General features: G+C 39.5%; 1 protein-coding gene across 11 annotated transcripts in view; it reads right to left on the bottom strand.

Annotated features, from left to right (window-relative positions):
- RBMS3 (RNA binding motif single stranded interacting protein 3) overlaps positions 1–17373 on the bottom strand; it is a 697064-nt gene that overhangs the window by 122849 nt on the left and 556842 nt on the right. For all 11 annotated transcript variants that reach the window (XM_085311789.1, XM_085311790.1, XM_085311785.1 and 8 more), the window contains one exon: positions 16131–16210. In XM_085311789.1, the coding sequence (XP_085167915.1) occupies positions 16131–16210 (80 nt within the window). The remainder of the gene's footprint in view (positions 1–16130; positions 16211–17373) is intronic.

Below are 17373 nucleotides of genomic sequence, written 5' to 3'. Positions count from 1 at the left end.
TTTTACCATGGAAAATTGAAAATTGACTGTAGTGGCTTTGTTTTCCCCACAATGTCTAAAAATCAACAACGATGGCATTTTGTACCATATCCACCACAGGCAGCCTTACATCCCGCCTGTACGCACAGAAGCTCGTGCCATCCCTGTGCAGCAGAGCTGCCTTTCCAGATGCTGATGGCACAAGGTAAATTGATTTAATAGCCATTTAAACCCGGAGAYGCCTGATGGAGTCAGAAAAGGCCTTGATTCTGGGAGACACTTTGYGCGCGTTGTCCCTGTCCCTGCTGCGGATCCTCACTGACTCCTTCACAGATCTGAAATGTCACGCACAATTATCCTAGAGTCCTCGTCCCCGCCTCTCCAAACATCTCTCAGCATTACACGGTCCCTCCTCTTCTCCCTGACAGCTTTCAGGAATTGATTTCAATGAAGTCCAAGATTCATCCTTCTGACAGACTTGCTAAAACGAGGGCCATGACTTTTAACAGAAAAAGGTGTAACATTCATTCATAACGAATTAAGCACCAGAATGTAAGCTTCAGGGAAACAAACACGAGAACGTCTCACTGTGCAGGCTACCTAAGGGCTTCCAGACTATATATTATTCAATCTGTGATCCGGGACCTCTCTTACAGGGACAAAACCTCCCTCTCCTTTTGCCATGGTGGCACATTTTCGATTGACGGCTGTGTAAGCTACCTCTGCCTTCATTTAAAACTGAGCCAGAATAGCACACTCTCGCTAAGGGACTGTCAGCTGTGGAACGAGCTTTTGACCYTAGTATAATACCGCTTGACTCTGGTGACCTGCCAGACATCCTGCAGGGCAAATCAATATGAACAGGTTTGCTGTGGAAGACAGCCTCTTCGCAGAAGATTCAAAATAGTCTCAGGAGCAAGGGAAAACTTTTTTCTGTGGGTTGTAAAAATTACACTCCTTAAAATCTAGAGCACAGAGTCTCTAAATTTCCCCCTTTTAATTTTTATACAATGAAAGTATTAATAATCATAACAAAAGATAGTGTAGACCAAACTCTTCTTCAACCAAAGAATAATTGYCCTGCAAAAGCAGTTATGATGCCACTAAGTGCCTACTTCCCATATCYTCCTCCTGTTAGCTCACAAGCCCACAGAAATTCTCAGGACTTTGTCATCTTGCTGTGCATGGAACTGAGCAGCCAATTTTAAGGCAAATAGACCCCCCCCCCCCCAAAAAAAAAAGGTCAAAAAATGTATTACAAAAAAAGGAGGGGAAGTCTTTCACCAGGAAATTAAAACCAGGATCCCACAAAAGCCTTAAGTATGTTTCTAATTTTAGGCAAAAGGAGGAGACTCAGCATCTCAAAGGCTGTCCCTTTTCAGAGTGCTGAGATTTCTAAGCAGACAACAAGCAGTGAAAAATTTCAAACATACAGGCAGAAGAATGAAAATGAAGAGAAAGCTGCAAAAGAAAAATAGATCAGGATGTCAAATGCATGGGAATTTGCTGAGAATTGGCCGTGTTTGACTGATGTAACTCTTAAAAGCTAGCATGGAAGAGCAGGAACTGCTTCAAGTTGATAGATGCTGTAGAGTTCTTAACAAGAGAAAACAGGAAATACCTAAGGAATTGTTATTTTGGTTTTGGCAGATATTAGGGACAGACCTTTAAAGTGCCACAAGAGCAAAAGGATATCCTCTCTGAAAGGAACGCGGGAGTTCTTTTCTAAGAGCTAAGCTCAGTGCAGGGGCCTGTAAAAAAGAATTGATGAATGTGAATGTTAACATTCATGGCTCAATTCTCTGTCCAGCTCAACTGCAATCTAGTTCCAGGAGTCACATCTTGTCAGATATTTCAGTACAAAATCACATGCCAACAAAYTGAAAACAGTATCCAGATGGAAGAGGCAGACAGTAATGGTCTCAAAAATGGGCACGYGAAGGTAAAATTTCAGGAAACTTAATTCCAGAAAAAGAATTACCTTGAAAAACAAGTTCATAATCTCTAAAAGCAAAATAAAACCCATCAAAACAAACACAATCTGACTTTAAAAGGAATTAATTAGCTTGAATTAGGACTGAGGATCAGATTTCATAAAATCTACTAGTGAAAAAGGCTATGGAAGAGCAATGCTTTAATTATTGTTATTATTCTTAGCACTCCAAATTTCCTCTGTGACCTCAAGTAGATCTCTCCTTCTTTAGTCTCACCCCCCTATCATAAAGAGTGGCCAAAGATTACTCCTTAAGTCACCCTGAGAACTAATTCATTTGAGAGAGGCTCAAATATTAAGGACAGTGAATTAAATGTAAATAAGTATATAGAACAAACAAAAAAGTTCAAGTATGTGAGGTACAAAAAATCAGAGCTGTTTTTTTTTTTATAACTGGACTTCAATTTGCATTTATAAATCTGGTGATTCAGTGGAGTTCTTTGTTCAAATAATTCAGGTAAGCTGATTTTGATCTATCCAAAATGATTAACTCTTGTTTGTCTTTTAAGACAAGAATTCAGAACTGTCCCTCAAGCTCTTGGCAGAAGTTTCAAAATTAACTTCGCTCTCTCACCCAGCTGCTCTTTCACTCTTTGATTATAAGGCTCACACTTGGGAGGTCACTGCTGTTCAGGACAAAAATCAAGCATATTCTTAAAATCTGAGAGAGGATGATTTGAGAACAGCTTATTAGCACATGCTTCATCAAGGCCATCAATAAAATTTCAGAATATATATGTATATATACACAATCCTATGAGAACCATGGCTCTGATGAAAAACGGGCTTGCCGGTAATTCTGCCATGACAGATGGGGCCACACCACAACTCAAACGTTCCCAGGTGAGAAGCCTGTGTCCTAATCTACAGAAAACAACAAAGCAAGGCATATTCAGTCAACATCTTTCACACATATCAGAACTCAAAAAGCCCAAGCAAAACAGACAAAGCAAGACAAGTAGCTGTCATGCGGATTTAACTCCAATGATACAAACTTGTTATCAAAAGAGGTTATCAGACAACAGAAGGTTTTTCCTGTCTAATCCGTCACAGTGTAAAACACTAAGCAACTTTGACTCTGTGTTGAGAAAAAGACAGTCAAGGATAGGCTCCAGGTCCAACCCCTTGGCACCCTGTCCCGGCACTGCCAAGCTGAGGAAGAATCTGTGTCGTGTCACCAGCAAGCAAAGCCCTTCCTTCAGGAGCAGAGAGATGACAAGACACAGACCATGTCCAACCTAGTGCTGCAGGCAGACAACATGTAGATGCAGCATTGTATTTACAAGAAGCTCACTGCAGGCTGAGGCTGCTCAAAACCCATGGAGGAAATTTTTGAAATGCCCAAATAGAAGAGATGGTGACAGCACGGCAACACCAGCTGTGGGGAAGACACATAGCCCTTAGCCCGTGGGGAATTAGAGAGAATGATGGACAACCACATTATTAATCAAAATGCTCTCTCTAAGGTGCTCAGCAGCAAACAAAGTGAGATGCAGTTAACTGTTCCTCAAGCACTTGCTCGTGYAGGTTAAACTTATTCTTACCAAGAGAGTAGTATTTTAAGAAATGCTAAACAAGTAACAAAATAGGGATTAAAACAAAGGGCAAACCTATGGTATTTCTACAGCTGCACTATCTCCTGGAAAGCATGTGCTGTGGAGTTTCCACCGTGGTGCATAAGAAAGATCTGCCTACTGATGAGTCTAACATCCTAACTAATCTTTCTCTGCCACAAACCGCCAATAGACCAGACCCATAGCTGGATGTCTGTCAGCAGTGTTTGGTAACAGAGTTATTCTCATTTCTTGACTACTGTTTGTAACTTCTGACAGCCAGATTTAATTTTATTAAATGCACTTGTGCTGGCTAAAGCCTGTCATGATACCTCCTCAGGGCTCAATTACAGGCTTCAGATTGAGATTGGGCTCCTCAGGACTCACTGTGTTCCTGGAAGAAAGACTAGATTACAATAGCAGTTTTGCACAGTGGTTAGTGCTGGTCTTTGCCACTATTGTTCTTCTCTTGCAGGAGGTTAGAAACATGAAAGTTAATAGAATTAACTTTGTTATTGGAAAATGCAGTTTTTTGTAGCAGACAGAAGGGTTTTCAAGTTCACTGCTAGGTACGGAATCCGAAGCAGGAGAAATGGTAATAAGATACCAAATCAGGCATTGATTCAGCTCTGCCAGCAGTGACTCAAAGCCATTATGTGGTGACTGCTCTTTTTTGAAGGTCTGTTCGAAGTATGTTGGTGGTCCTCATGTATTTCCTAGGAGACAAACATCTGCTGAACAAAACCCCCTATCAAAATCAATATAATTAGCATCTTTTTGAAACTCTTGGTTTAAAGGAAGGGCGGAGCTTTTTCCTGATCCTGTGAGTTGATCTTTCTTGTGTGGCAAATAGCAGCTTTCAACCTCCAAATTGTTTTTGTTGGACAAGGAAACAGTTTTATTTCCCAGGTCTGACAGCATCACTCTGTCTATTAATTTTCATACACTTGGTGCTGATTAATGGTAGGGAGCTACAGTTAAACCTAAAAGACTTCAATATCTACATACCAGCGCAATTTAATGAAACTGAGGTAACTCTCAATAAAACTATTTTAAAAATGCCAGAGCTGTTAAATTAGGAACAGAAACACGAGAAATTGCATGGAACCCACTTACAAATTCAGCTTCTTGCCTGTCACCACTTTAACATAAAGAAAGATCTTCTGGAATCAAAGACTATGTATGGCGTTCAGAAATAAAAACACTTGAGTTAATCTTCTTGTTATGTTCAATTTTATAGGTGCTGAACAACTTCTACTTTACCAAAATCAACTGAACCAGTAAATATGGGATGTCTTCAAAAAAAAAATCTTTAAAATTAAACTTCAGACACCCTCTAACACCTTCAGTATTTTCCACCTTAAAACTGTTAACTGTCCTACACCTTTTATTTTCTTAGAACTGAAATGAAATCCCCGTTTGAGCGCAATGCCTAGCATGCAATGTCAGAACCAGCCGTCTGGGTCATGAGATATGAGAAAGAACTCTGTATCTGTTTGAAGCTACAACCAGGCAAAATACATGCTTAAGTAAATGACAAACTGGCTGCTGATACCTAATTCACGAACAAATACCTGCATTTAGGACAGCTAAAAACTCCTCTTTCATCCAGGACATGGAGTGTGTTGAAACACAGATAACTATTATGTGGAAAAGGGAAAACCTGATGCCACATAACATGCCTGTTGGAACAGCAGGTTCCTACGGCACAAGCGTGTTTTTGATGCTACCACTCACATGCAGGGAGAACATTCCCGGCTTCAATTCCATCCAACCCACTTGCCCCGGCTTTCCAACAGGGCTGCTGGCCTTTGGGGCAAGCATGAAATACAATAAATTTGAGATGAAAAACAACCACTGACATCATGTCCTGCACCAGTGGAAGATAGCCTCTCACAATATAGCTGCTCCTATTCCTGCGAATAACCTGAAAGCTGAAACTTTTATTAAGCCAAAATGTGAAACTGAATTGATGGTGAATTTCTTGAGAGTGTTTTGGAAGACAGGAGCTCACTCATGCTGCTTTCACAGTGGGTGAGCTTGGAGATGGAAATTAAGAATACAGGCAGTAGGGTACTGGGCCATACTCTGTTTTCTTAATTAGCATATTCACAGTATATACTTCAAAACTCCATAGTAGCAGTTCTATACTACAAAGCTTTTCATTTGATCAAGAAGTTAAAATATTTACCTAAAAAAAAAAAAAAAAAAGCCAGAGGGGGGTAAAAAAAAATTCATAGCATAAGCAGTAACCTACTTGCTGAAGAGGCTGACTGCATTCAGTAAGACAGTACCGTAAGTAAAGACCCACCCATGACAATTGGAACATTTTTTGTTACAGTTTATTTTTTTGTGGTTAAAAACTGCATTTTTTAAATGGAATGTCTTACTTTGAAGTTAAGCTGGCAAAACTTGGCCTTTGAAAAGTATTTTTCATACCATGTCAGTGCAATCATCAAGTTAAATAACTCCCTCCCCCCTTCCCCCCGATTTTTCTGTGTCTTTATTTGCTGAACAGTAGCAATTCTGGAATACTATATGTTCAAGGATTTTATCTAGAATGATGGTGGAAGTGCTCCAAAAYGCTGTTTTAATGAGCTTCAACAGAAAGGATAAATATAGAATTAGACATCCAGAACCTTTCCCCTCCCTCTAATGTCTCTTATATTGCAGAAGGTAAATTACAGACACATTGCAGACACTAAAGCAGTCACAGTACGGTGTAGGCTGTTTTGCCTCTCTTTCAAGTTCTTGTTATTGAACCTGGAAAAGATCTTTCTGTGATCCTGTGATCAAACACTGCCATTCAAACAAGAAAGCCTAACAGAAACAGCCAAGAAACATGGCTTTTTGACCACTGACCACCATAATGACATTGTTGTTAAAATAAATTAAAAAAAAATAAACTAAAATGTCAGACTTGAGCTTCCCCAGTACACTCAGCTTCAGTTGCTTTTCTCTGTTGTGTGGTAACGTTTGAGGGAGGAGGGCAAAGGGAAGAGACTTCAGTTATGAAAGAGGCTCCCAGTATTCAAAACATATGGAAACTGCCACTGCGATTCCGCTTACATTATTTTGGCTAGATGAATCACAAACAGAAAGATCTTCACATGCTACTTCAGACACTTCATGCCACTTCACACTCCCAGGGTGGGAGCAGCACAGAAGAGCCCTCAGTGCTCCTCTGGTGGCCAGGGAAAGGTTTGCTTTGGGGGAGCTGGGAAGGCATAGTGGAGAAGCAAGATCAGGAAGCGAGGACAAGCCCCACACAACCTYTTCTTGCTTTATGAGCCTTCCCTCTCTTGTTAGGGTCCTTAAAGTCACCAGGRGAGAATGTCCCCCAAAACACTTAAGGACACACTAAACATCTACYGGTTGACTTCTGTTCACAAAGCACTGAAAAAGTTCAGATATCCTCTCTTCTGAGCCACTTAATTCTTCTCAAGTTCTGCCACGAAAATACTTGGAAAAAGCTCTCCATATCAGCCCTGATGGAATGAAGCCACATGAGAGCCTCCATGAGGCCCTTTGCTGCCACGCATGCAAGAAGACAGCAGCAATCAGATCACYGCTGAGCCCTGCAGGAAGTGCAGACCACACATACAGCACCTGGATGCTTACTCCCTCCATCCTCCAAAAACTCTTATTTTATAGGGATATCTCAAAAGACCAATCCCCGTGGCTTCCACTTGTGGCTGAAATATGGCTGTGTAAGGGAGTTTGTCAAATTTGAACAAAACTTTTTTTTTCATGTTAGTTGCAATTTGCAGGCAAAGTCTCAAACTCAAACTTCTCCATACTCTGAATTTCAAAACGTTTAAAATGACTTGAAAGCTAGAGGAAAAGTGCRGAGAGGAAGGGAGGAAAGGAGGGGAAAAAAAGAATCTTACTTTAAAATGACTTTATCTCAAAAGGGAAGTAATCCCCCTTGGTAAATATGAACATGTAAACCATTTGGTGGATGTTATTGAGCATAACATACTATCAACTCAAGTGGCTAGTCTGTGCTGAGCTAATTGCTTAAGTTACGTTTCTAAATGAGTTTTAAACTAGCTGGCTCAGGTGCAACAATGCTACACTGCGGTCGTAGGGACTGCAAAGCAGATGTACTCCATCATTCAAAGTGTCCTGAAGGGACTAATAAAATAATGCAGCAGGGAGAAAAAAAAAATAAAATAAAAAACCGAGGAGTCGTGCCACTGCTGGCCAGAGCCGGTGCAAAAGCAGAACTCCTCCCAAAATCTGAATCACGTGCAAACAACTTTGCAGTGTTCCACACTGCTTCGTACTCTGATTTGCATGCTTTTATTTGCTTTTTTTGTTTTGCTTTGTTTTAAATTGTCAGCCCTTTACACTTAAGCAGTCTGAAATTCAAGCTGTGAATCTTTCTGGCTCATAAATTTTGCCTGCACAACTCATCTATCTTGTCTTGCATTTTACAAGTGCATCCAAGGAATAGCACTGTCCCTGGACCTTGTAGACACTTCTACTGCTGAGGCACCACAGAATGCAGTTCACAGACCCTCAGCTGTTTTGGTTATGCAGCAGTAACATATGGGAGAAATTTACTTTTTTGTTCATAAGCAAATATTTCTGCCATTGCATAAAAAGTGAGCAAATCTGCTTAATTAGAAGATTTACACAGTCACTCTTCAAAGTAAAGAATGCACTTCAAGTTAAAAGGAAAAAATGTTTATATTAAAATTAGTTTAGAATTAGAAACTGTGACTCAGTTCATTACCACTAGATGTTATGAATGATAAAAGAATGCAGTTCTCGACTGATGCTGTAGACTTCCAGAAATACTAGGAAAGATACGACAGGTGATATTGTTGCAGAAAGAAAAATGGAATATTTTCTCATTTGCATGCCATATTGTTCTCTAACTTCAATCTTATAAACCAAGCCAAAGATCTTAATTCAAACTGCAGTAATGCTGTTTTATACATCACGACCCAAATTACTGCATTACCACAAACTGATCTTACGCGTTTTTTTTAATTACTTTCAGTTACGAAGTAATAAACATCAGTGAAAGATTTTCTCACTAATTATATGACCATATTTCAGAAGTAAATATTTCATAAAATAGTTATTTAAAATATAAGAAGATACGGTCCTTTGCCCAAAAACCTGCAGACCAGTACCAGTGCAAATAAAAGGAGGCATAAAAAACGTAGCACATCAGCTCTTTTGAGATCTACCTCACCATCAAGATGTTTATAAGGGATACAGTGCAGACTGTCTAGGGCCTAAGTCTTCTCTCACACACATTCCCTGAAGAGCCAAACTACATGACTTATCACCAATACATATCTGAAATATAAGTTAGCCCAACTTACGTTCCTTCAAGAAATAAGTACACATCATCTACTGTGGCTTACTGGGTAACATCTAAACCTATATCCTGCTAGTGAAAGGGAGTCTTCTTCTGAGCTAAATGGAAATGAGATCAAGTCTTGAGTAAGTAGGGAAACTTTTTTCAAAAAACACATCCATTGTCCTTAAAAAATACACAGTTTTAAATTCCAAGAAGTCCAGAAAATTTGGAATGGATCTTTACGGCAGGAAATGGAAATCTCTGCTATGAAATCAAAAGCATCTACAGCAACTTCAGCCGAGGAAGTGTCCTAACTGGAGGTTAAATAAATGTAGTCTGGAGGAAAAAAAAAAAAAAAAAAAAAAAAAGATGGAGCTGAAGATGGAGAAACCTGTCTTACTCAGTGATCAAAAATGACACAGCTTGCATCTGAAATTTTCATGGATGGCATGAAGTAACACAGATATTTTTTGACTTTTAAATGCAACAAACTCTTGATTTCCAAGAAACTCTTGATTTGAATCAAAGTCACAATCTATCTGATACTTATAACTGAAGAGTAAGTTCAGGCTGAACTAACTACAAGTGAAATTTAGCCGTGCACAAGGTGGAGGAACGGCCGGGAGCTTCTGCTGGTGTTGTACGAATGGCATGTCTCTAAAAGGCCTAAACAGAAGCAGCAGCACTGATGAAGTTGGCCATACCATTGAAACCTGCGGGAGCCACAGAACGAAGCCACAGAAGGCCAACCAGGCAACTGCTTTCTAAGCAAAAGGGCACATGTTTCCTACTGATTCTGGACCCATCCTGTAGTTTCTCACAAAGAAAGTTCATCTTGACGACTCTCTCCTACTATGTGTTTTTATCCATTATGTCATGTCCTCATAACAAAACTGTACTTCCCCACGGATGCACAGGTCCAGTGGCTGCATATGCCCTGAGGCACCACCAAATGTCCCACACAACCTTGGTTAGTGGTCCCCAGAGCCTGTGCTGCKCTTGACCTGCGGTGGGGACTGCTCCTGGGTTGCCAGCAGGCCTCCGAGGACAGCAGCAGCACCCAGGGGCCAAATCATGACGAGGCACGGCACCCTCACGCCTGGAGGACTCAGACAAAGCAATAACARAAGGAATTAAAGATTTAAACTCTCTGCCAAAGATAAAGACTGTGAACTGACAGAAGTTAAAAGGATGCTTAGAGGGTTCAAGATGTAAAAGAAATTTCTGCTAACTATGAGTTCAGCATGTGCACTTGTGGAGCACAGAGAGCGAAAGATAGCAGCGATTCCATTAAAAATGACAGTTGGGAATTGGGGACAGGATAAAGAAAAGGAAAATTTGTTAAAACAGTTATTTTTCAATGGACTTTACATAGATCATATATTCTGATAGAGTAGGGATGGATTTATACACTGCAGCCAGCAGATAACAATAAAAATATTTACAAAATGGAATTCCTAGAAAGTAKACAATGTAAAAAATTCAGATAATATTAACATCGTATATGTTAAAGGCAGTGAGGATACAAATAAGGGAACTTTGTTTTTCTGAACACAGATCATTTCTGAAGATAACAACACGTAAGAGATAAAAACCTTTTTTAAATCAGGTCCACAGAGTATTACCAGTACTAAACTTTAATAGAATGCTGTTTATTCGAAGTTCTCTGTAGCACTCAACGAAAGTTTTAAGCTAACTACTATAACTAAACTATATATATATATACACACACAGAGAGAGAGAGAGAGAGATAAATTTTATATATATATATATATATACACACACACACACACACATATATATAGTAATGCATTACTTACCTTGGTAAAATGAGATTAAACTCCTCAACAAAATCATTTTTTAGAATAGCTTTTTAGTGTTTTACACATATGAATGAAGAGTCACAATTAAATAAAAAGATACAGAGGCAAACTAAGAGAAAGAGGCTAAGCAGTTTGAAGCAAAACATTTTAAGTTCATCCACTCAGAAAACCCATTTACAGCACCACTAATGACAAACATGGTATCATTTGCTGATCCAGTAAGAAAGAAAGAAAAATTGTGTAAAACTTGCTGCTATCCATTGCCCATCAAACCCTCAACTGGAAATACTGTTTAATGTTTTATTCATGATCTCCTAGAAAGAATATTGTTCTTAAGTATGCAATTCCGTGTTCTAAGACTACTTCTCTGAAGCAAAGATTAAATAATTGAATTTACTCTCCATGGTTGGAGAAGCTAAGAGATGACCTAGGAGAAATATTTAAACTAATGAGAGAGGCAGAAAATATAACTAACAGTTCATTCCAGTGAAATGAGTCTTCACAAAAAGGCAGTTCTTGGGCCCTATTTAAGGGCAGGGCCAATAATGATCATTATTTGAAGTAAAGTCTTGCTGTCTGAGGCACTTGCAAATATATCTGCGTTGTTGAGGACTTTTTTCCCATTGAAGGTTTTGTTCTGCTAAAACTCTTGCCCCAAAATGCCACAGTTGTTATTTGTGGCACTCTTACCTACATGAATATATTGCTTCCCTCCGCTTTCTTTGTGTAAGATATTTGTAGCTCCACATTAGAAATAATAACAAAAGCAACATATAGTTACTACGAAAAAGGAACAATACAAGATTCTTGAACATGCATTATATTYATGCGTTCACCTTCTCGAAATTTTCCCAGAGCTAGCAATTGGCCCCATGGCATCTGATAACCAGAAGTATTTACAAAGCAAATGAAATTCAGGAAGTACTGTAATTACTAAAAAGTGCTGTGAGAGAGCATASTGGAAGCATCAGCAGAGGATAATTATCGCAATTGAGACATGTTCCTGTGAGATTCCAGAGAGGAATCATTAAGCCTTTGCATTTATTCAAAAAGAGAAAAATTAAGATTTTTAAAGACATCCAAGGATATTGGGAGCCGAACGCTTTGAAAACTCTACACTAAAACTGTATCCTAAGCTGGCCAATCCAAAGAGAAATCGGTTTGCTACTGACAGAGCAGTTAGGCATTTTTACTTGAATTCAGTGCTTGCAAAAGTGGTAGATGAACAGGATTTCATGTTAAAGCACCCTATTCACCAATGCAAAGAGAGGCAGTACTGAAGGACCTTCATTGTTATTACTGCCCGTCACATGTTGATTGAGCAGTATGGCGCTATGGTCAGATTTATTCATTTGGTCAGACTTACTCATCTGTTGACTTCTCTTTTCGTAGTGGCAATAAGGGGTCTACAGAATCAGCCTCACATGGGGCTGCACTCTGCTGTGTGAAAACTTACCCATTGGGCTCTGCTCTGTTTATTTCAGAAAAACATTCCTAATAAAGGGAAAACATAAGCCAAAAAGCCTCTAAAAACAATCAAAACTACTGAGAGTGTTCATGAAATTCATATGGAATCTGCAGAGCACCAAGAGTTTGCAGATTTCTAGAGACAACTGTAACTTTCTCAGCCTGGAAGAAATACAAAGATAYTTACTAATTATTTATGGGACAGACAATTATCTTGCACTGTATATCTAAGGCTGAACATCATGAAATGCTTATTTGTTGAGCAAGCAGGGCAGTTGAGCAATTCCCTTTTGAATGGAATGAAGCCAAGGAGTTAGATGGAGAAGGACCCTTAGCAAGAATGATTTACTAATAYAGACACAATACTGCTCTGTTTGCTTAGGTATTGCACATCTGACCAGCAAAGAGTTTTAAGTGCCAGCAAATAACCTTTACACTGTCACAGGGTTGAAGCAGGGCAGTCTGGAACTGCAACTGTCCAGCTCTGCATTTTTTTATGAGATAATATACAGTAGTTCAAGTTAGGAAGTCAAGCAAGGTGTGATATGTTTTTGCCTGGGAAACATGCAGAATAAAGGGCCTTCACGGCACCCTCTGTGCCTTCMTTTCCTTGTAGGAGCAGCAAAGCTTTACCCTTTCCTCCCGTACTCTCGGCCTGGGCCAGCTTAGATGAGTGACCCCCAGCTGTGCTCAAGTGCCCAGTTACACAAATGTAGTCTGCTGTAACATCTGTTTTATTTCTAACAAAAAAGTACATCCAACCAAATCTACATCTCATTTGTCATAGGAACACTAGCTGGGAAAGAACTCTGTATTCAAAACGAACATTTGAGATACACCTTTGGGAGGATATACGAAGTCATGCTCCATGAGTTATTCATTGTGAAAGCTAGAACTGCGGTGTCCAGCCTTTCTGATGGGCTGTTTAGCATCAGAYGAAAACTACCCCCACCAGTCCCTCTTCAGACATGACTTGATAACTGAGCACAACGGCCCCACATGTGAACACTTTACCATACACACATAATACACACACACACACGCTATACATATACGCACTTCCCATTGCATTTTGAAGATCCTATCTGTTACGGTGCAAGGTACAGACATGCCCTTGTCATGTAATTGCTTGTAATRACACATCCTAGTCATGACACCTGGCAAGCAGGCTTCCAAAAAGTTTGTCACYCAACTATAGTGGTTGTGTTTTGGCCCCACAAGGGTATACATCTTGGGGAACATAACTGAGGAGGCCAGCATGGAGAAAAGCTAGCTGCCAAAACAGTACATGTGGTCCATAATACAACTTCCTCAGGAAATGGGGTGGTATAAAATGTCTGGCAGCMGAGCTGATTTCTTTTCTAATGGGCCCCATCCAATCAATTATTAGGTGATAAGCCTTGAACCTGAAGATCAGAATTTGGGTGAGAGGAGATGTGGACAAAAATGTAAAAACTGCCCCACTCACTGCCATGCCTGAAAGAAATCCAGATRAAAATCCCCAATCAATTTAATTTAACCCTGAAAGGATTGATTACTTTTCCCTTGCAGTAAGATCATGTCTTGAGCAGTAAAGGTTAATAACAGACAGTGTTGCATACTTCCGCTAATGTTCCCTGGTTCCTCATTTTTTAACTGAAATCCATAAAGAGGTCACAGCAATAACTACAGCCGATTTTATTTCCGTGCCAATTACTGAGATGCTGGGAGGATAATTCTCAGACTCTGATTGTGATTTTCCAAGTATGCTAGGAGACTTGATTCTCCTTGCTTCTCTATGCAGGAAGATAAGCAATTGCCAGGAGGGGGATAAAGCAAGATGTTTCTATCTTGCTGGGAAGCTTAAATATAGGTTCATAACGCAGATGTAAAAACTAAGCAGAAGTTGTAATGGGAAACTATGTCAATAAGAAGAAAGTAGGACTGAATGTTTTTTGCAGTAAAAAGTGGATGAATATGAATGGCCAGTATCACTTTGAATCCACCCAACTGCTCATGTGATCATGTTTGCTCTCTGGCTTCRCAGGAAAGGAAGGAAGGAATAAAAAAATCTTTAAACATAGATTTCAAGAGTACCCTACACTAATAATTAGGCCCAAATACTCTCTTTTATGTGAATCAAATATACTATGATAATTTCTAATTCTTGTGTTAGGAGCTACAAAACCTGTTTCTTAAAAGGACCAAATGGGATTTTACAGACACTCTGTACTTCAGCTAGACCAGTTACTAATTTTACCTAGCTCTGCCCCAAGAAGCAATATGCTTTGCTTGCATCTGAATAGCACCCAGGTAAATGATAACTCTCAAAATATTTACTTCTCAAACCATCTTTRCAACCAAACGCTGTACGAGCACAATAAATAAGAGGGAAAAACATCCAACAACTTTCTCACATAGAAACTTTCTTCAGGAGATGAAGAGCCRATTAATTGAGAATGCAGTAATAGTTATAACCATTAATATCTAATTTCACTCTATCTCTTGGAAGAAAAACAAGCAATCACGCTATCTGATCAAAACTCCTATTTTGTGTCCCACATTGTTCGCTTTGAATAACCATCTTATTCCTGATTGGAARCTAATTTAAAAATAAAAAACCTAAAGAAAACAATTTTGAATTTTTAGTTTTCATTCCTTATCATGCTGCTCTTTTTGTCTCAAGCAGGCAGTATAAAAATATTCTCCTTCATTTCCTGCTCAAGTAATGTGTCCTGTATGAGACAACCYGGAATTTGACCACGGAGCACGCAGGGTACCGCATCCTTGCTATTCACACTCCTTCCATCRGGTGTTGCTACGATGTTAAATAGGTTACTCCTGTGACTTAATGTATGCATACAATGCCAAAGCTTCAAGGGCTCTGCCTACGTTACTCTGCCCACTGTTCTGCATAGCACGAGTCTGCCATATTTCACACAGGTAATATATGAYAGTTAGAGCCAAGAAAAATTGTCAATAACTACATTTTTTTTAAAAAAAAAAGAAGTCTATGATATGGAGTCTTCCAGCCTGTGCTAGAAGTTTTACATTTTTGCATGAAGGTGATTTGACTATAATTTATATGTACATTGTACCGTTCAATTACTGTACACAGCAGTTGTGCAGATGACTCTCTTTTAATTAGAGTATTAAGTGCATCTTCTGCATAAAGAACCAGGCAATGAATAAGGAGGAATTTAATGAAAGTAACAAAAAAAGAAAAAGAAARAAAAGGCTGAGAATTACTTAAGATGCAGCTCCTGCAACAAGGATTTCCTGCTTTCCTGCTCACTTAACTCCAGGAATTACAACTAGTTCTTTAGACAATTTGAGGGAGGAATCTTTGCAGATTTGTGGCCTCAGGGAGGTCTTGTCAAGCACCAAGAATCAGGCAACTCATCACTAAACTTTGCACAGTTGATGACCACAGAGATGACAGCTGAAGATTTCAGAAGAAAGGTAATGGCTGGAACTGGGCTTTAGATGTGGCAGGGATACACCACTGAATATATTCTATGGATATTACCAGAAAATGACAGGATTTCATTAAGCTATGGCAAGTACAAATGGTATAAAACTGCTTCATATATGAACTGCCCTCCATGAGTATTAGCAGCTGCTGTTAAAGGGATCCTGACAACCTGAAATCCTGGTCCTTTTATAACCTGYAACACAGTTGTCAATCTAGCTATATTCCCAGGTAATAATGAAAGCACAGATATTTAATTATGTGGTCTTTGCTCTAACTGGAAAAAAATTAGACACATGAAGGCAACATGATTTTTGTGCACACTTAAACTCACTACTATCAGACTAAAATGTTTGATTAACACTAACTTGGGCAGGGACTGAGTCCTTATGGATCATAAAGGATTGGCTTCAACCACAAGAGCTGTATGCCTTCATAGATGGGCCAATAACATTGCCAAGCCCAACATACATTCCAGTACTTCTGTATTCTAAATTGTTCAGTGCATTTYAAATTTCAGTGAATAAGTGATGGCTACACTTACCTGGTAGACCAGGTGGGGTTTTCAGGTATTTTCCATTAAAATGTTGAATTACTACTTCACATTTTTCTGTAGACTCCATTCTAGAAAAGAGAAAAGGGYGGGATGAGGATAGAGGCAAAAATTGTTACTAGAACAGTATGAAAACGTTCAGTCAGCAAAAATAAAAAGGAAAACAAGAGAAAAGGACAAGTACAGATGCTGAGAGAAATCWTAAAAGCTGTTCTTGCTACTTTCTGCAGAGAAACCAGTGGAGCTCCTTATAGGATGGTGTGGCCAGCAGCGAGACCCCACYACCCTCAAAGCCTGCAGCTGCGCTCCCAGCTGTGCCTGAGCTGCGGCCGTGTCAARGAACAGCTCGTGCTTGACTCTGGAGGTCACCCTGAACAAGGACAGTCTTTATAGTGTCACGTGCTGCCTGAAAAGGCAAAAGACTCCTCTCCAGATTTCTTGGGCACYCAAAATAACCTCAAAGGGCATGAAAAAGAACAGGAGTTGGACAACAACCCGGAGGATTAAGCAACAATTGTTAAGGTTTACGATGATAAAAAACCCACCCTGCAAAGACAGACTGTACAGTAAAACAAAGAGAACACATATGTGCCTACTACATAAAGCCAAATTCAGGGTGAAGACATGAAGTCCCGCACAATACTGCCAGAGGAAATGACCTACTCATCATCTTGTATGACCTCATGCATGGCTTTCAGTATTAGCATTAAAGCATTAACACAGAACTAGTACATATATTATTGAAGCATACTGGCTGAATCCTAAACCATGTTTATATCACATTGAGGAATCTGTAATTCCTTCAGACCCTGCAAACTGACTGCACGCTGGTCCTGAGAACAGTTGACTGCTACAGAGTGTGTACAAAAACGCTTGAAGAGAGGAAAGAGAGAAATGGAAAGCTAATAACCAAGCAAAAAATGTACTGTTTTTTCCCCTCTAAAAACTGTGTTTAAAACCACATTCAATATTCCTTCAATATCCTGGTTCTTACCTCCAGGTGCTCCTTCCAAAATAACTCCACTGACATAAATATTAGTTACTTCTTACCAGTCAAGATCTTTAAAAACAAACACATTTATCCACCACCCTTCCTATCACATGGTCATGAGAAAGAGTTAACATGCCTTCTGTATAGTTAATGGATTAGAGTCTCAACATACAGCTTACAGCAGGGGGCTGTCTCCCAGGATAAAAGCTGGAATTCAAAACACCTCAAAACCACCACCACCGC

Source organism: Rhea americana, unplaced genomic scaffold (genome assembly GCF_003343005.1).
Source record: "Rhea americana isolate MKP2758 unplaced genomic scaffold, rheAme1 scaffold_35, whole genome shotgun sequence".
Lineage (NCBI taxonomy): Eukaryota > Metazoa > Chordata > Aves > Rheiformes > Rheidae > Rhea > Rhea americana.
This window is presented reverse-complemented; position numbering and strand designations above follow the sequence as displayed.